Raw genomic sequence first — 20,161 nt, forward strand, 5'->3', positions numbered from 1 at the left:
CATGGCGCCGCCCATGGCGCGGTGCCCCCGCCCTCCGCCGCCGCACCGCACCAGGCAGCCGGGCCGGGGCGGCGCGGGGCCATGGGCGCCTCGGGAGGCGGCGCCGGGCGGCAGGGCAGCGCGGCGGGGTAGGGCGGGCGAGCGAGGCGCGGGGCGGCGCGGCGGAGCTCGCAGGACCATGGCGACGGCGGCGGCGGTGGCTCGCGGGCGGGCGCGGCGAGGGGCGCCCATGTACTCGGTAGGCGGCAGCAGCGGCGGGAGCGGTGCCGCGGGGAAGGGGCCGCTCTCTGAAGGGGAATGACGGCGCTTGGCGCAGTCTCCTCCACCCCTTAGCCCCGGTTTATGTCCCCGGGGGAGCGGGGACCGCGCTCCGGACGGGCGGACGAGGCCTTTGCGGGGCCCCGGCGGGACCCGACGTTTCCCCTCAGCAGTTCACCTTCCCGCGCGCCCTCCTCTGCCTCCGCTGCTCCTTCACTGTCGAGTCAGTCGCGACAGCCAGAGCTCCCGAGCGCCGCGGCTCGCCTCAGAGCTGCTGCGAGGGGCCCGCCGGGTGAGGGGAGGTGAGAAGTGTCTCTTCCCTACGGAGGCAGTGTCCCGGAGCGCCTCTCGGGGTGTCCGGGCACCAGGCGCTCCGCAGGGCTTCAGCCCCGCAGGCACCCTCCTGCCGGCCACGGTGAACTCAGCGCTGCGAGGTTGTCAGGATGGAGTGGCCGAAGCGGGATTTCCCGTGTTACATAGTGAAAATTACTTGATTGACCTTGTGCGTTCCTTGCAGCTCCTGTGCCAGCCTACAGACAAGGAGGTTTGGGGTGCTAAGTCCCACCTCCCTACAAGCATTTGGAGGAGGGGACTAGGGAGAGAGAGGAGCAGGTCCTTGTTTCGGCAGATATTCCCAAACTTCTCTTCTGTGTCTTGTCTGTATGCTGGTATCCCAAGGGCATCGTGAGCGCCACTGTTACATTGCATACGCTAGTTATGTGGAAGCAGAGGAATTCTAGGCTCCTGCTGTTTTGATTTCATACTTCACTACTGTCACAGTAACAGTGCATGTCACTGAGTTTTCTGATGTCCAGGTTTCTAGTAGTGTGTTTTCTGAGTGTGTTGTCTACCAGCTGGCAATTGAAGCTGGAACAACAGCTTGGCTGTAATGTGTAAAAGCACAGTTACAAGTCTTTAGTGTTTGATGAAGTGTGTGGTTTGGCTCCTTCAGTGCTGCTTCAGAACACGGCATAAAAATAACTATTGCCATGGAGAGAAATCAGTTGCATATCAAGCTGGAAAACATCAGACAAAGAGCAGAGGCAGAGAGGTGATTTTTCAATGGGCCATGGCCCTTGCAAAACTCTGCTCACCAGAGCTGTGCTGGGGAACAGCTGTAGCAGCGTGGTGACTGCTGATGTGGTTGATGATGCCCATGCTGAATGCTGGGTTTCTTTGTCTGGATTTCATGTAGTTGCAGATTGCAGGATTTGAACTTTTGTAACTGGCATGAATATTGCTTAGATTTTCTGAGCAATGACTTGCCATGTACTGATCTGAGTAGGTGATACTTAGCACCAAACAGTATTTTCTGCTACTGTTCTGTCTGTTTTTGTCATTATGGAAAGTGAGGTGTTTATTTCTGTTTTATTTTTAATCAAGGGAGTTGACAGAAGGTGTCAACAGCAACAGATGGCTAATAGAAACAATTTCCAGTCATCTTAACAGAGCTTACTCAGCTCTTGCAAAATACTAAGCAGTCGAAAGCTGTGAAAGAAGGGAAGTTGAAATCTGTAATGCTAAATCACACAGGAAAAAAAACCCTAGAAGTTTTGCATTAATAGAGGTCTGGGTTTAGTACCTGTATGGGATTGTTTTTAAAGTCCCTGGAGAGTTTGTTGTGCAGTTACTGTGAGGTAATTCACTAAAGTGCAGTTGCAGAAAGAAAAGTTATACAATCCACTAAATGCAATTACAGTAGAAGGATGGTCTCCAAATTTGCCTGTCCTGAGTGGGTAAAAGAATTTGAGAAGGGCAAACATTATAGTAGGATTTGTGTCTACAAGTAAAACAAAATTGACTTTTGATATAGATGAGTATTGAAGGATTTTTTGTCAGTCTTAAGTGGAGATAGCCCTGATTTGAGTTTTTTGTTTCATTCCACCAAGTTGCCTTGTGTTGATGAATGGACGGGAGCTAAAGGTTTGCTTCCTACTAAATGTCAGCTGCTCTGATAGTGTTGCTGATGTGGCTCTGCTTGGCTGGTGGTGAAACCCGACTCCCTCTCCCAAGGCTGAAAACCCAGCTGACACTGCTGGACATTTTGTATTTTGCTTAGCTGTTGCTGGTGTTCCCCTTGTGTGTTTGCTGGCCAGACTTTCACCTCAGCACCAGGAAAGGTCACTATTAGAGCCCATGAAACATGTTTTATCCTTCATTATCAGATTGGTTCTGCACAGGTCATATATAGAAAGAGAATGAATGAAGAGGTTGCCATTGCTACCCTTCAAGTGGTACTGTGGAGGAAGACACAAGCATTTTTATTTTTAGTATCTTCCAATAAATATGCTTGGTCATAACTAATACTTTTATATTTTTGCTTCACAGAGGCTTACTCCAGTTGTCTTACTTATCTGGTGGCTGTGGCTGCTGTTTTGAAGTTTAGAGTAATACAATTTCAGTCTTGGGAAGACTGAGGAGTCATTAATTCAAACTGTAGTGATATAGGAGATAATAGGAGACATATCTCTCCAGCATGAGGGTCTACTGTCTCAAAGGGAAGAGTTTTGTCTCTGATTTTTTTTTGCAGGATGGATCCACAGTTAGTTCTTGATGTCTTGGGGTTTTTTTCCTGCTTAGCAGTGGTACTGGTTACTCAGGAGCTGTGCTCTCTTTTTACCTATGTGTGCACCGTGTTGCAATCACATGGCTGACTGTGAGGTGGTGGGGTTTTTTTAAATTTTTTCCTGCCTGGTAATGTTTTATGTACCTTACCTCCAAGCTTTGTGAAAGCCACAAGTCACCAAGGTCCCATATGCAGCTTTTAAGTAGCAAGGATTATTTTGTGTGTGTTGATGATTAGGTTTTTATAATGTCAATCATGGCATTGTCTTAATGAAGCTGTGAGAGTTGGAATGAAAGGTCTTTTAGTTAATACCTATTAATCACAGAGAGGCTGGAGGCAAAGCACTTCAGCGCATGTCTTCTCTCAACTTCTTCCTGTTTGGTGGAATTAAATAACATGGCAATTGGATCTTTGCAATTGGAGGGAATTAAGGTGGGGAGGGGGGTGTTGGTTGGGTGGGTGGTGTTTGTTTGTTAATTTCACTTTTTAGTTTCTTTCTGGATGAGTCTTCCAAGCAGGTGGTATTGGTTCCTGCAGTCACAGAGCGTAGCATGCAGATATTACTGGAAGCTAAGGGGAAACCCCAAATGTTGCAAAAACATTGCATATCATAATTTTGGTGCTGTAGCCAAGCAGGTCACCAAATAGCTTGAGACAGTGTCTCATTCTTCATTTGTATGTTCCTAGCAGAAAGAGCTCACTTCAAAGAAAAGAGATGAGTTTGAGGATATCTTGGAGGAACGACGGTTGTCCAGTGACTTGAGATACGCGATGAAATGTTACACTCCCGTGATCTACAAGGGACTTTCACCTTGCAAGCCAAATGCTATCAAAAGTGCTGTTCTCCAGTCAGAGCAAGTTCAGTATGTCATCAAGCAGGTGAGTCTGGACGATGAGTCTAAGGTGAGGTGGATTGAACACAGCCAAGCATTGTGTGGCAGCAAGGGAAAAGAGATTGTTGCTGACCTCATTTAAATGATAATCGTACTTTGGAAGATGGTCCAGTGAATAAATAATTCTCTTTTGGCAGGAAAAAAAAATACCAAACTTGCCACTAAAACTGTCAGGTTCATGAAACAGTGTTTTGATTTTGCATACACAACACTTTGCTGTTAATTTATCCAGTTTTTATCTTTTTTTTTTCTTTCTCCTACTCACTCCATTGTTCTCACCACAGAGCAACATTAATGTGAAAAACATTAGCACTCTCCTTCTTAGCAGACATTTTTATACATTTAGGGTGTCTTGTAGGAATTTTATAGGTTAATGGTGGATTTATCCACTAAATGCTACTTTCATTAAAATGAGAGTTATATTTCACAGATAATTCTTTGAAATAGAAACACTGTTTCAGATGTAACCATATTTTTGTTTTAATATGAAGGGCAGCTACTACTTTATAACAAATAAAGTATTTTATGTTTAGCCTGGCTGATACTCTGCGCTGTGTTTAAATGCCTGAAATAAGTGTGTTAACTAACAGGGTACCTAATTTCAGTATCCATAAAAAATAATTCGAAGTGTGTAGAAATACATAGGATGTTTTGGGTAGTCCTGAGTGACAGGCTACTGTAAATTTTTTCTCTTTGTTTCTTTTAATGGCTAGTATTACCTGTGATACATCAAAATGTCTTATAATGTAACAAAGTGAAGTAGGTCACTATACACCACAAAGTAGTTCTGTTTCCATTATGGATTGCTAAGTAGTATGAAAGCCAAAAAAAAAATTCCTTCTACTCTAGATACATTTAAAAAATTACTGAAAGAAAACACTTTACAGAGGGTTTAACAGAAAAATGTTTGTGTGATGTTTTGTTCTGAAGTGCTTTTTTGATAGAAAATGGTTTTGATGGATATTTTCTGGGCTGGCATCAAGTGGTTGAAGGGAGTTAGCAGGCCTGCCACTGCAGCCTGGTTACCAGCTTTGCACTAGAGATTACTGGAAGTTTCTAACTGAGAGTGTCCTGGGCAATGTGCCCAGCAGTCTACGATTAAGGGTCCTTCTTGCCTGGACAGGGTTTGCACAGCTTTACACAGGCGTACTAGAATTTGTTCTTGTGCCAAATTGTTGAGGTTACTAAAGTTCACTGTGGGAAGTTAAGGTCATTTGTTTGTTTTAGCTTGCTATATGTGACTGGTCTGGTTTTTTGATTTCTGATTTTGGGAAGTTCTTAGTTCCATAGGATTTGCCCTTAATTCACACAAGTGAACTGTATGGTAAGACCTTTGCTGGTGAATGAGAACAGAATCTCTTCCTGTTGAATAACAAGAAGAATTTTTTGGCTTCCTAAGCAAGAGTGATTTTCTCAGGCTTAAGTGGAAGCAGTTTTTGGCTTCTTTAAGCAGCTAAAATAATCAGTTTAAACTACGTGTGGAAATACTTAGGATGATGGGTAATGCATTTAGGAAAACACAGTTGACCTAATAGATATATTAGTAAGGTATATGTAGGTAGATTGGAGGAGAGGGATTTTCTCATATATCACAAAATGGAAATAATAAATGAGCATCACTGGCTTCCAGACAGAGATGTGCTTTTTTTGAGGCTTTTTCTTCTGCAGTTCCTTTCCTTTCATCCTCTGTGTTAAGTAAAAGACATCTTCCTTATTTCATAACAGTGAAAGGCTTGATTTTTCAATTAAATATTTCTAGACTCAAATACCAAATCGGTGGGATGGCCATTATTTAAGTCTCTTGCAAGGAACTTCACAAGGGAATGTGTATGGCAACAGAATAAAGATCATTGATATGCACAGTTGGTAGAGACAGTGCTTTGTGTGCAATTCAGCTCTCCATTGCCAAAGGAATACATTACAAAGAAATGGAAGTGTGATAGGACTGAGGTTCTTTGTAAAGAACCTCTCTAACCCAAAGGCACTTAAAATATTTGTATTTTGACTGGCTCTACAAACATAGGCTTCATTTAACTATCGAAAGAAAAATGCAGAGTGTTCTTCAAACTGTTAATATAGGAAATATTCTTTGATCTTAAATCTCCTCTGAATATGCTACAAGTTAAAGCATTCATATGGTGTGTTTGGAGGGAGGATTGTTGTAGGTCCTCCCCTCACCATTGACATCTAAGCTTATTTTGGTTTTTGAGCAGCTTTAGATTGGCTTCGTTGTGTTTGCTGGCACCAGACAGATCCATGCCTATCACATAAAATAAAATTCTGGGCTATTGCAGTAGTTCTCCCATAGCAGCTGTGGCACATTACAGTGGTGTGCATGGGCAAGGAGGAGGAAACAACTTGTCACTGCTGTTTTGTTTCTCTTTAGTTAGCAAAAGAAATGGGAGAATCACCTGATATTATTCAAGAGGAAGCCACTGAAATCCTGGATGAGATGGGCCACCGTATGCAACTAGGAGCTGTGAGATTTTTTGCCTTCACTCTGAGCAAAATATTTAAACAGCTTTTCCAAAGAGTTTGCGTGAATGAAGAAGGAATGCAAAGAGTGAGTACTCGTGGGAGGAAAAAGTTAAAATGTTTTCAGACCAGTCACTTGGACAAGAGCTCTAATCATCAAATAACAAATGTGAAAAATACCCTCCAAAAAAAAAAGAGGACTGCACTCACTTTTGTTTATTTGTGCATTTCTTAGTAAATGTGGGAGGAAAGGCAGATGATATGTAAGTATTTTAGAGGCAAACAACTATCAGGATTTTTTGTATATTTTCCAAATGATTCCTATGGTAAGGAACACCATGTGCCTTTGATTCTGTTATATCAGCTGCTGAGAGAGTGTTTTCAGTCTGATATTCTAAAATGATAATGCATTTAGCTGAACTGTAGGTCACAATATGATATTACATGGCTGAGTGGCCTGGCTGTTCAGCAAAACCCTCATACAGCTCAGTGGTGGAACACTGTGCACCTCTGAGGCAGGAGATGCTTTATGTTTTCCTCAGTTTCCAGCAGCCGTTGTCCCCCTGTTTCATTTCAGGATATTGCTGTTCTGGAGGGTGCAGTGCATTCCCTGGAAGTCAGCAACATCAGTCCTGACATCCCCTATTTGGTTTCCCATCCCCATCAAAAGGAATTGGAATCAGACTATCCCATGATGGGGCGTCCCTAGTTTTTGAATCCTCTGATGCTTGTGAGCCTCAGGTTGCTACTCTGGAAAAAACTGCTCCAAATTTCCTGTGGGTTCTGTGCTGAAAGAGGTATTGATTGTACGGACAGAGAAACAATCCTCAAGCAAATGGGATTTTGTTTGCCTTAAGTCCTGTGCGGGTCTATATTTGCAGATTTCAACAGTCAGTAAATATTTGGACAGCGTTGTTTGCACTGTTCTTTTTCAGTTGCAACATGCCATTCAGGAGCATCCCGTGGTGCTGCTGCCCAGCCACCGAAGCTACGTGGACTTTTTGATGCTGTCGTATTTGCTCTACACGTATGACTTGGCCTTGCCTGTCATTGCTGCAGGAATAGGCAAGTATGTTTTTAAACAATGTTTTCAGCATTCAGAGAATTGGTAGCATTCTCTGGTAGCTGCAACTATAAGTAGTTGTGTTTAACTTCTGCTCCAAATAGATCTTGTTAAATCCTCCTTGGGTGAGGTGCTTACAGTGTCTGAAAGCTTCTCATTGGTGCTGAGTCCTGTCAAAGGTGAATTTGTTTCATAGCAAGTTCACTCAGAAATACTCCATCTTTAGATCTGACACTGGGGCAAAGATAAGGGTTGTGAAGAATACTTCTATTTGCTTTGCTTTGATAGCCTGGTAACAGGCAAAAACTTGCCTAGATGCTACTGTGAATGCAGAACTTTTTGTGATACTTCATACAGTTTAAAGTGCAGTCACAGCAGCCAGATACAAAGTATCAGATACCTCATGCTTGTTTCTGATATGCCTGATTCCTTTGAAGTATTGGCACAACTTTGTTACATGCTGAGAACAGAGCTGGCAGGGAAGTGATCAGGATTTTGGGCATACTTAGTTGTAAAGCAGATGAAGCCAGTATATTTGTGGGAAACAATTCCTGAGGGCTGAACAGTAAATGTCTTCTGGGTTAATGTGCTTTTTGATAACGTGAATGCTGTCAGCACTTAACTTAGAAACCTGATCTTGGAATACATGGGTGTCAGACAGGTCTTCTGAGCAGGCAGGAGACCACCTCAGGTCTGGTGCAGCACTGTAATATGCATTGGTAAGCTAGCAGAGATCTTGGAACCTACTGCTTTGCAGCAGTCTGCTTTTCTAATCAAGAAATTAGGAAGACAAATAGAAGCTTGTGAGAATGTGCTTGCTATGGAAGAAGAGATTTCCCTGGTCTTTGAGTTTGCTGCATCTGGGTGATGCAGGTTAGATTCACAAGTCGATGTTTCACTGCCTTGATCAAGGTCTTGCAGTTTGCTGTTGTGTATTGTCCAGAATCTGCCCACTTGTTGTTATAGGTATTGGTGTAAGCCTTTGCTGACTTGGATTAGAGTATTTTTGAGTTTTGGACCTCAAAATAGTATCTTAAGGTACTATTGCTTTAGCTTACAAGGATTTTTTAAATGATTAACATTTTTCAATGCTTTGGGTGCTTCAGGGTCAAAGTTCTAAAGAATTAGGGGTTTGTTGTTTGATACTGCCTGCATGTGTGTATTATTTTAAATTCCTCTGCAGAAAATACAGTCCTCTGTAGTGTAGTTGTACTTCATAATGGCATATCATGTCAGAGGTTCACAAGATGTGGTTTACAAACTCATTGTCAAAGCAGCACTTGTGCTGAGTGGAGGAACTCTCCTGATATAGGTGGTAAGTGCTTTTACTTTGTTAGTTATCTCTTGGCTTCAAGCCTACAGATAGATCTGTGGGGATTAGCTAAGGGAAGGTGAACAGTTGCCAGTAACTCTACTACATGCTCATATAGTACATGAGCAGGAATCTGCATTCATATAGAATGTTCATATATAGAGAATTCATATATAATGTTCATGTAGAACATAGCTGGTGCTGGGGTGATGCTTCAGGGCAGTCATTGTCAGCGTAGCAACTAGAAATGTGAGTTTATTTGACTGAGTGAATATCTGTTCTCCAGTGTTTCATGGATTGAGGTGGCAAGGAGGTTGGAGTGGCATGTTGCCAGCTGATGTGTGGACTTGTTTTAAATGCTTCCATAAGAACTTTGTTAACATTAAGTGTTTTTCCCTGCTTTTGACAAATTAAGCATTGACAGTCATTACTTAAAACTGAAAAACTATAAAATAATTATAGCTGATTTGGTGTACATCCCCCAAAATGATGAGTCAGGATCATAGATGGTCTAACACAGTTTAATTGGCTGCCTAGTTTCTGATTTCCGTATCTTCTGGGATACAGTCAGTAGGAACTTTTTTTTTTTTTAGCTTTTTTCTAAAGATGAGTGAGACAATGTACTTCAGAAACTTAGTCTCTATTATGAACTCTGGCCATCTAAATAATGAAAATAAATTTCTCTAAGTGAATGCAGCTTAAAAAAATGGAAAGCAAAATATGCCATTCTTGTCTATGTAAGTCTTGCTAGATGATTTGAAAGCAAATAAATGTGTTGATAACTATGGAATCCTTGAAAGAGATCTTCTGTATTCTGGTACTCAGCGTGCTGGAAATTTTGTGGTTGATCCTGCTGGCTGATATTAATCAATAAATTCTGTGTGTGTGGTTTTGTTTCTTCTTCGATTGTTTTTTAGATTTCCTAGGAATGAAAATAGTTGGTGAGCTGCTGCGAAGGGCAGGTGCCTTTTTTATGCGACGTTCCTTCGGTGGGAACAGACTCTACTGGGCAGTGTTTGCTGAATATGTAAAAACGATGCTAAGGGTAAATTGCTGAACTCTCAAAATGTGTACTTAAGAAATGCTCTGTTGGAACAATTCTTGTGAGATGTGCAGGATGTCATGGCTGTGTGATTGAAAGTCTTCATGGTGATCTGATTAAGTGCTTTTTACCTCAGATTTGCTGTAGGTGAAGACCATCTGTGCACTCTGTTATTATTACACAATTCAGTAAGTGATAAACAAATTACTGCTCATCAGTTGCTTTGGGTTGTGTGCCCATACCTCATGACAGACATGATATTTTTATAATTTATATATTTACATATAAATTTAATTGAGCACAATTATATTTAATTAAATACAATGGATGAATGTTGGCTTACAGATAACTGAAGTTAGATTTGTGTGTCTTTCATTAAAAAAAGCAACTTACCTACATTGGAAGTACTTAAAACGAATTGTGGGCAATAAAGAAGAAATGTTTTTTCTGAGTCGCTTTTTGTTTGTTTGTTTACTTTTGAAGAGTGGCTATGCCCCAATTGAATTTTTCCTCGAGGGGACTAGAAGTCGTACTGCCAAGACTCTGACTCCAAAATTTGGTATGTTTATTTAGGATTTGGAACTTGTAATATTATTAGTGTTTTCATAAGTGGCTATGTGCTTTGTAAGTTCTTTGGATTGAAAGGGATGTTAAAGTAGAGGGAAACTGGGGAAGTCTGTCAGAGTAAGGAAAACACCATGGCTGAGTTCCAAGGCCATACAAAGAACAGCAATACATTTCACTTGCACTCGACTGCTTTTGCTCCCTGTGCCCCGCTGTGTACTAAATTCAATAACTCGTCACCCTTTTCTGCCTTGACAATAGGCATCCTCTGGCCAGCAGAGAAATATTGTAGTTCTAACCGTAAAAGTAATGGGGAATCTTTAGAAGGAAGATGCTCTGTGCAAGCACAGAGCAGTGCTGCTGCAAAGAGCACAAATAGCTGTCCAAGACTGTTGCTTCCATTTACCCTCTCTTTTAAGTCTTGGACAATGTCTTTTGCTTCTGCTTGCTTAAAGAGAGAGCAAGCACAGTGCACACCTATTAGCAGTTTCTAAAATGCAAAAGTATCCTTTCCAAATTTAAATTGCAATTGCTTTTCCTTCTTTGAAAGAGACAGGTGATTAATGTTTGGTGTTTTTTTCCCAATTGGCAGGTCTTCTCAGCATTGTGATGGAACCCTTTTTCAAACGTGAAGTCTTTGACACGTACCTTGTTCCCATCAGTATCAGCTATGAGAGGATATTAGAAGAATCTCTCTATGCATATGAACTCCTAGGAGTTCCAAAGCCCAAAGAATCTACATCTGTATGTAACTTTCTTGAGAACGTAAGTGGATGTATACACACCCTGTAGCACCAGAATTTAAATTTTCTCCTTCCTGTTTTCCTAGGGGTTATTAAAAGCCAGGAGAATCCTCAGTGACAATTTTGGTACCATACATATCTACGTTGGCCAGCCAGTATCCCTTAGAACCTTGGCATCTGGGAGGATCAATCGGTGCCCCTACAATTTGGTTCCCAGGTACCACATCTTCCCATGGTGTATGCGCAGGAAAAACATTAGTCTTACACCTCTGTGAACTAAGATGTGCTCTTGTACTTTGTGTTCATCTTCTCTCACCTTCTTCCATCTGACTGTTCAGACTGCTGAACCTGTTTGGTCATTGAGCAGATTCTTATTGTGCTTGGTATTTCTGAAATGAGTTGTTACTTTTGGCTTTCCCTGTGTTGAGAAGAGGCCGCTTGAAAATTTAATGGCGATGCCTGGTGAAGCTCTGTTTTCTGAGAATGTGGTGCTTTTGCCATTTAAAATTTTCACCTTTCTGTCACTTCTTGCATTATTCCTGCAAGCTGTTATGTGACCATGTGTCAGGGAGCTGTAGTGTGACTGGATTGTGTTGCTTACGCAATTTTTTTTCTCTAAAGCATAATGCTTTGAATTTTGTTTGAAGACAGCAAATGTACAGCATCAGTCCAGAGGTTTGTGCTTCAGGTACTGTCATGCAGCTACTGATGTTTTCTTTGCTCTATACTTCTGTTTTACATAGCATATAGAATCACCCTACTGTGAAGTTATGGATTTGGGAGCAATATGGAAGAAATAAAGGGGGGTGATTTATATTTGACTTTTCAAGCTCTTTACCTTAAATTGCATTGGTTTTTTTCAGGCATCTTCCCCAAAAGCCATCTGAGGATATCCAAGAATTTGTCAGTGACGTAGCGTATAAAATGGAGCTGCTGCAAATAGAAAACATGGTTTTGAGCCCGTGGGTGCTAGTTGCTGCTGTCCTGCTCCAGAATTTGCCAGCCATGGAATTTGAACTTCTAATAGAAAAGACTCTGTGGCTTAAAGGCTTAACACAGACCTTTGGAGGATTCATTGAATGGCCTGGTATACAGAGAAAGTGTTATTTCTGTTCCTCTTGTTGCTTATGAAAGATAAATTATATTTCTATGGAAGCAATGTATGGTAACAGCTTTACAGAATTCTTAGAGTTATAATTGGATTTTAGGATGTGCTAAAAATCATGCTGAAACCGAACAGGATTTGACTTAACCTGTTGAAGATCATACTTTGAAAAACAGTTAGGTGGAAACAGAACAGATATTTTACTGTTGTATCGTGAAGTGTGGCATGAGAGAGAAACTTATAAGATACTTTATTAGAGTACTAAGGTTTGTGTAGTGTCTGTCTGTCTGAACTCTGTTGCCTGATCTGCACCAGTTAACTCCTTGTAATACTACATTTCCTACACCAACATCATTTACACTGACTAGAGTATAAGTTGTTACTGGTGCAACTAGCAGAAACGGATGAACTCAAAACTCTCTGTTGTCTGGTTATTTTTATTTCACTTTATCTCCAGAAACAATGATGACTTTTGAAGAGAAGGCTTCTTTGGTGGTTTTATTAATATACTTATATACACACACCCTTTTTTTTATATATATATATATGTATGTATGTATGTATGTATGTATAATGTATATATTGTCTTCTGAAAGGTTGATTGTGCTTTCAAACTTTCTGTTTGAAACTTCCCTCTGTGAGCCAGAGTGACACAGGCAGTTTTGGAGCCTCAGGATGTAAGTGGTAAAGCTAGCAAAGAACAGCATTGTGCAATACAATTACATTTACCTTTCAGCTGTAGGTAGACTTAAAACCAAGGATCTTTGCTTTTGTAGTCCTGTGCATAATCAAGGATCTCTCTCACTACTACAGTAAAGAAACAGGAACAGGCTACTGGTCTAAAAGAACTCTGTCACCTCTGGAAAAAAAAACCATTTCAGGGATTGACGCTACAGGGAATGCAGGCAAGGTCTGCTTCTGCCAGACTGGTAAAAGCAAGAATTTCATGGCAATATTAAATAATATTTAGAGTCTTACTACACAGTAAACTGAAAAGCATTCCATATGCAGGTTTGCTTATTTATTTTGTTTATTTTCGTAGCAACAGTGAGTAAGCATTTGCTTTAGTAGAGTTGTGGTGTAGTCAGGGAATAGCAAATAGGCATGGTAATGAAATGGAGGAATGACAACAGCTGAGTGGATTTTGTTGGAGTGTGCTGGCTGTACTCAAGGCATCAGTTGCATAGAAACTGGGTTTGTTGTTTTGCGTTGGATTGGCAATTTGAAAGCAGAAATACATTTTAAAGGCCAATTTGCTGATACCAGCAACTGCATGTACCCACTCCATTCTTCAGTCTCCAAACAGCTGGTTATTTCTGCCTTTGTCATGCTGGTTGGTTGTTGCAGGCAGAATATTTGCAAAATTTTATATTCAAAACAGGAACTGTAAAATTACTTGCACGGAATTCTGCTTCCTGTTGTATTGAGAAACTTGTGAGCTTTAGCAAAACTGGAACAAAGTTGGTTGAAGGAGTAAATAGGATGCAAGGAGACTTGACATGAAGTCTGTATTAAAGGAAAAGAATATGATGGATTTTTTCTGTCAGAGGCTATATTGATTTGATATGCCTGTGGTGCCGTGAACGTGTAAAGTGTGTTTTAGTGTTCAATATGAAGTTTTTATTGCTTGCTTGTCAAATTGATTCCAATTTGATGCAGGAATGTTTCTCATCGAGTAGGTATGTTATGTAACAATATTTATATTAAGAATCTTTATAAATTTAATTTGGGACGAGGCCCTGCTTGCATATGAGAGTTGATGAAAAAGTTTATAAAAAGACCTGTATGTCTGATTGAAAACCTGTAGTGTTGGAAATACTTAAGCAGAAGTGTAGTCCGCATTTCCTTGCTGATGAACGTATCCATCAAACAGATCTATCCTTTTTCTGTTTAGAAGCTCAGAATACTTGTTCCAGAGACAAAGGAATAATTACAAATTGTAGTTGTTAGTAAGTGGAAGAATTCAAAGTGTTTTAATTATAAAAATATCTGAAATTTGTTCTCTCCGTGTCATACCATGCCCAGTTTGCCAGTTCCTGGTACGGATTATGCTGGAACATCTCTCTCACTGAATGTTCGGTGTAGTGTCTGAAATACTGGTGCATCTTAGGCTGTTTCCCTTTTGCAACTTCCTGAGTGTTGCATTTTCCTCCTAGATAACCTGTGTGCCAAAAAAGCAGTGCTGTCTGGCCTCGCCCTGCACTCCAACATCGCTCGCCTTGCCGACGGCCGCGTGGTGCTGAACGACAAGGGAGTGGAGGACGGCGCCGTGGGGGAGGTGGTGTTCCGGCACGCTCTGGCCGTGCTGATGTGTGCCACGTACAGGAACCAGCTGCTCAACGTCTGCGTGCGCCCTGGCCTGCTGGCCCTCGCCCTGCACATGGCACCCAGCTTCAGGAAAGGTACTCTGGGCTCTCGGGAGCTGCTGGCTCTGCTCCTTGTGCCTTCAGCTGGCAGAGGAGCACGAGGTGCCTGGGACTGCTAGCGGGACCTATCCAAGACCGTTATACCTGGGATGTGTTAGGAGAGCATGAGGATATTTTGCTTGACTTTTTTTGGTTTGTTTACCCTTTGATCCATTTGTGGGATTTCATTGTAGCTTTTAATGCATGTTCTGAGAAGCTACAAGCCCCCCCTCTCTTCTTTTTTGTGCTTTCTCTTCTTGCTTTTCTGTTGTGGTTTCTGCCATTGTATGTTTGTTTTAAATATCAAGTCTATATTTTATTTGAAGTAGGTAGCCTCTTAAATACCCTCTCTTCACTTGCATTTACAATATTTTTTCAGAGGAAGTCTATAGCTGCTTCAGCTTCTTGAGAGATGTTTTTTCTGATGAGTTCATCTTCTTTCCTGGCATTTCATTGAAGGTAAAATTATCCTTTATACAAAAATACTGATAGTAATGCAACCAACTAAAATAGCATCTGATTCCAGGGCTCTGCCAAACAAGTGTTTTGTGAAAAACACCTACAGGGATATCACCTTGATCTGTAAGTGGGAGGGAGAACTTAAAAGGGGGTCATTGCATTGGTTGCAAAATATTGTCTGAATCCACCAGGTTGCCGATGCAATTTTTTTCCCATTTTAGGTTAAAACCCCTAAAAATTATGAAATTGCCCAATTCTGAATTATTAAAAAGAACTGTAGCACAAGTTTGGCTTTTTTGCATAAAGCTACCAGTCTTCCAGCACAGATGTGAAAATATATTTTAAAATAGTCATTTCAATGAAGTGTAAATGCTATCAGGGATACACCCTGTGAAGGTTTCTGAAGTGAGAGCTTTCCTAATGGCATAATAGTTTCCCTCTTAGAGGCTTATGGAAGTTTTACTTGCATCCTTTTTTGCTTGGAAGGAGTTTCCCCTCATTTTACCTCCTGCCTCATACAGCCATCAGTCAGACAAAGCCAGTATTGTTCCAGGGCTCAGTGTGCACCCCTAGCACAGCTGGATACAGGCAGGCTGGGAAAACTGCAGGCAGCCCTTGGCTCTCTGCAGGACTTGCTTTGTCAGTTTGTACACAAACCTACTGGGTCTAAGCTGACTCTGGTCCCACCTGCTTGAAATGCGGGTGAAAACAAGTTTATCAGTTAAAAAAAAACCTGGTTCAGCCTTGCACCCAGTATAAATCTGTATTGGTGTAGTTTTTATTTGGATTTTAAACTGATTACATGTGATTTTTATCAATGCTAAGGACAAATATATGATGGTGATAGTTATGATCTTTCCTGCATTAAAAAAGAGATAACTTTTCATAAGAATGTTCAAGACTTGCAAATGTATTAAAATCTCATAGATTTTTATATTGATGAGAATTTGGCCTTTTTTAAAGGCAGATTGCTACTATTGTGTTAAGTTTTATTTGTTAGCAATTGCTACCTCTTGCAGCTTTTTTGAAATAGCAGAAAGTAGCTGGGAGCAGGAAAGTGGCTGGCTATGACTGACTTTTCTGGAGTCAGATGAAAGAGTTGCTGTGATGCTAAGGGATCTTTTACCCACTCACTCACCTCTTTATTCATTCATGTGTCTGTCATGTCCTTGCCCCATCCCTTTATGATATCTGTCCTCCTTTCGCCCATATTGGCAGTAAAATGGTTTTCTCCTTGACATCTCCATACTTTGTAACTTTTTGACCATTTTGTTTTCTGGTTGGTAGAGGCAGGTCAGTGATCTGTGTTATCATTTACTGGGAACAGTAGATGTGAGATAAAGCCAAACCCTTAGTTTAAAAATAGATAAATAAATAAAAAACACCCGCAGGAAAAAGCCCTAAACCGGACAACCTGACCCCGTTTTGAGACAATCCTGAGGGAGCTCAGGCTGGCTGTTGCAATAGCAGCCATGGCCACTTGTTTTGTGCCCAGGCCTGTTGTGCATTGAGGAACTGCTGTGTTTAAGAACAGTGTTCCCACTGCCTTTATGTAAGGGTATTTTTGGGAGACAGGAAAATTTTGATTCAAGTCTTGAGAACTGAGTTCAGAAATGAAAGTAGTGCCGTTGTGGTTTCTGTTGTTGGTTTTGTGGGAAATGGTGGCTGCACTTCTGTAAATGTTAGTGTTTTAGTTACGCATTTCTCGCCCAGGATTTTGAGGAAGGATGTTTTCTACTCACAAAATGTGATGCCATTCAAACGAGTCAACAGGAGATTTACCCTACTGACAAAGGAAGTGGTACAGTCTCTTTCTTGTCAGCTATGTTCAGACCTTTTGTGGAAGGTTATCAGGTATGTTGTCTTTCAGAAAATTATCTTTTTTTCCTGTGTTTTATAGGGAAAGTAAGATAGCTGTGATACTTCTGTGTAAATAGGCTGACAAATGCCAAAGTTAAGAAATGGCAGTAATAAATCTTAAACACCACCCTCCCCCAAGGATCTCAATTTTAGCTTTTGGCTTAGACTTGTCCAATTTACTAAAGCAGTAACTACTGTGTAACGTGGTGGTTCATTGTAGGTTTATAAGATTCATAGGGAGTGTGCTGCTACCAGATTTATTGTTCTTTTTTTATGAGAAGCTCTTTCTTAATTAATTTTATATGGGCCGTCCTGCCAGGTGTGGAAATGAGTTTGCATCTCCTATCTGATAGATTTATGGGAGTCATTAATTCCATCCATATCTCTTTAAATTCTTCTGGTTTTTCCAAGGTCTTAATAAGATTAAACATTTACATTCCTGTAGTAAGCAATGCATACAAACCCAGAAGGCTAAAATCTCAGGTAAGTCAGCATAAGGTTGGTGAGACTGTAGATGTTTGGATCCAGTTTGGATCACTAGTTAGTGATCCAGTGTGTGAGATGGTTGGAACTGTACTGGTGTGCCCGTCTTTCCCCATCTTCAGAACAGGTATTGCTTTAAAAAATTAACCTGGTTTCAGTTGTAAGAACAAGAATATAAAAATAATGACTAAGGTAGCTATTACAGAAATACTGAGTCTTACTTTAATACTGAGATTCTCTTACCTGTAAAACAGTAGTAAGACTTTCAGATGTCCTGTGCAGTGGTACCTTTTGAGTTCCTCTCCTACACTTTTCAAAGTGGAATACTATTTATTACTTGCTTACAAGGACACATCTGTTTATAATTCATTACAAACTGACAATCTAAAAGAAAGGAATGCTCATTTTCTTGAAAATGTTAGTTAATTTTCAGATACCTCTCAAAGGAAGTGAAAGAAGCATTTACTGAGAAGCAGTTTATACCCGGAGTCCGCAACTTTGTTTTTCAACTTCTCGAGAAGGGTGTGTACAGCTGTTATGCAATATGATTTTACAAGAGTAACTTGTTAATTGAAAATTATAAAAATTTTAATTTGTGTTTCTACTTTCTTCATAGGGAGTACACAATGTTATGAAGCGCTGTCTTCTGACATGCAGAAAAATGCCTTATCCGCTCTTGTGCAACTGGGTGCAGTGAAAAAGAAGAAAACGTAAGTAATGTTAGACTTCTGGTGTATAAAAATCTTAGTGGCAGTTCTTAATGTCTGAGCTCCTAGTAGAACAGCAGAACCCCAACTGCCTGAGCACCAGAGGTTGACTGGATTTACTGAAGTCACGGAGATCCCGTAATTCCTTTCTGTACATGATGTGGAAGTGGAATGGCACGCCCTCATAGTGGAAAGACTCCTGTGGGACCTAACAATAAAATTCATTAACTCACTAGTAGGCTGCTTCTAATTCTCTCTACCTTTTGGTTTTCAACTTTTCTCCCAAGGCTCTGATAGAAAAGAACAGCACTGTTTATTTGTAATACTGTATGCTACAGTAAGCCTTGTCAGGCAATGGAAGCAATAATCAGGAATGCTGCTAGTTTTGGGGCACTTCAGCACTGAACTCATCTCAAAGCAATTTAACTGAAAGCTTTGTCATTTGAGTCTTTTTACACAGTTCATGGTTTATAGGCCTAGGATTAAACCCCTCCTCTTGCTGTATGATGCATTATTCTGTTATCAAACGACTTTGTGTTTTAAAGTATGACCATGGGAATACCCAGTACAACAGTCCCTGCAATGTCTGGAGTGTTTCACAGAACACAGTTGGCAGCTGATGACCTGAGCTGTTTCCTTATGCCTGTTCCTTATGCCTCTGTTCAAGAAATAAATAGGTTAAGATAGACGTCCATAGCTAAATTCCCCTTTCAAGTAAAAGGAATAAATTGAGTGCAACAGGATTTGGGGACTGTAAACAAAAGAAAAGATTAAGAAACCATGACTGTTCTTGAGTAGAAGTCTGACATGTCCTTAAATTTGGTATGTATGCTGGTAGGATGAAAAAATTAATTATGAAATTGTTTTAATTCAGATTATTTGTGTAGAAATGACTGGAATAAGAAATAATTGTTGAATAAACAATTTTATTTTTTTTTTTTGTAATTGTAGGCCAAATGGGTTCACTTACAATGTAAATCAAGAGGCTGTTAGTAAAATCCTGGACATGTTTGGTAAGTGTTCTCTAATTAATTTGAAGAGAGGTTCTCAAGTTATAAATTACTTTGGACAATGCACATACGTTAGATGTAGTGCTTTTCCTCTAGTAGTTCCATAGATTTAACTGCATAAAAATCTTAGTAATATTTTTTAAATACTTTTCATGGTGTCATTAGCTGCACTTTGAATCTCCCATCTTTATTTCACATACTGTGCAACCCAGTGGCTGAGGGCAGTAATTTAAGAAGTAGTTTATTGGCATAGTGTTTACAGCATGTTGATCAGAAGTATTTAGTGTGGCGTTTTTTTGTTTTAGATGCTCGGATACCTGTACAGAAACCTGTGGCTGCACGACTCTGAATGGTCTCTGATGCTGTGAGTGGATGTAAGCTCCTGCTGAGAACACGGACCACTGCCCTGCTGGAGCAGGGATAGGAACAGACAAGGTCCCCTCTTGCCCAGCCCCCCAGCAAGCATGGGAGGCACAGAAGTGTTTCTGCAGCTGGACAGCTCTCCATTGCCACTTGGAAATTGCTGCTGAGGGGCTTAGAGGTGTATGTACATCCTCACCATGTTTTGTTTTTTAAAACAAATTAAACATTGTCTCTTTTACAAATAAATATTTGAAGAGATGTGCACAGCAATGGCTGTCTAAATACTTTTTTCTAGACTTGTAACAAGAAATGTGATTGGTTTCTGATATTTCATGGATGTGAAAATGTAACAGGGAATTTAAAACTTGCTATTAAAATTAATATTTAGAAAAAAGTGTTGCTGGCTGGCTAAATGCAAGGCAATGCCCTCATGAATGAAGAGCACAAATCAAACCTTGGGCAATAACCAGAACTGATAAATATGTTGGGTTTTGTGTTCTGGTATTTTTTGTTTAGGTTGGTTTTGTTGTGTTTTTTGGTAGGTCCTTTTTTGTTTGTTTGGTTGGGTTTTTTGTTGTGGTTTTTGTTTTTTTTTTTTTTTCTTTTCTTTTTAAGGCAGCCTGGCATTATTTTAATTACTTAATGAATGTTATATTTAAACATTGAATTAAAGCAGCGTCGATAACCTGTCTGTCGTCTGTTTCCCCCGTCTCTCCGCTGCCTGCGCCGTCCATTGAGGCGGCAGAGCTCTGCCCTCGTGGTCCGAGGTTCCGGCTTTTCCCAGTCCTGTCGCTGCCGCGTTACAGAGGCGGAGCCGGGGCGGGCCCGGAACGGGCGGGGCCGGTGCAGCGCC

At 40.7% G+C, this 20,161-nt stretch overlaps 1 protein-coding gene across 2 annotated transcripts; it reads left to right on the forward strand.

Moving 5' to 3' along the window:
- Position 1: 1 nt before the first annotated feature.
- On the forward strand, positions 2-19,997 carry GNPAT (glyceronephosphate O-acyltransferase). 2 transcript variants are annotated; one of them, XM_066315754.1, is made up of 16 exons: positions 2-238; positions 3,512-3,703; positions 6,104-6,280; positions 7,128-7,257; positions 9,485-9,612; positions 10,093-10,168; positions 10,766-10,917; positions 11,003-11,133; positions 11,780-12,003; positions 14,178-14,423; positions 14,806-14,885; positions 16,599-16,739; positions 17,651-17,750; positions 17,845-17,938; positions 18,887-18,948; positions 19,251-19,997. In XM_066315754.1, exons 1-16 carry the CDS (start codon positions 2-4, stop codon positions 19,292-19,294), a joined length of 2,214 nt encoding a protein of 737 aa, XP_066171851.1. In that variant the 3' UTR covers positions 19,295-19,997. The 2 variants fall into 2 exon arrangements, with proteins under 2 accessions (XP_066171851.1, XP_066171852.1); XM_066315755.1 differs by having other exon boundaries at positions 139-238; positions 3,515-3,703.
- The last annotated feature ends 164 nt before the right edge of the window (positions 19,998-20,161 follow it).

This window comes from Sylvia atricapilla, chromosome 3 (assembly GCF_009819655.1).
Source record: "Sylvia atricapilla isolate bSylAtr1 chromosome 3, bSylAtr1.pri, whole genome shotgun sequence".
Classification (NCBI taxonomy): domain Eukaryota; kingdom Metazoa; phylum Chordata; class Aves; order Passeriformes; family Sylviidae; genus Sylvia; species Sylvia atricapilla.

Bases quoted from the DNA above. Each gene is read 5' to 3' on its own strand.
- GNPAT (XM_066315754.1), top strand. From the start codon at position 2: ATGGCGCCGCCCATGGCGCGGTGCCCCCGCCCTCCGCCGCCGCACCGC. The intron at 17,751-17,844 runs GTGTGTACAGCT...CTTTCTTCATAG, and splicing joins TTTTCAACTTCTCGAGAAGG to GGAGTACACAATGTTATGAA. The intron at 17,939-18,886 runs GTAAGTAATGTT...TTGTAATTGTAG, and splicing joins GCAGTGAAAAAGAAGAAAAC to GCCAAATGGGTTCACTTACA.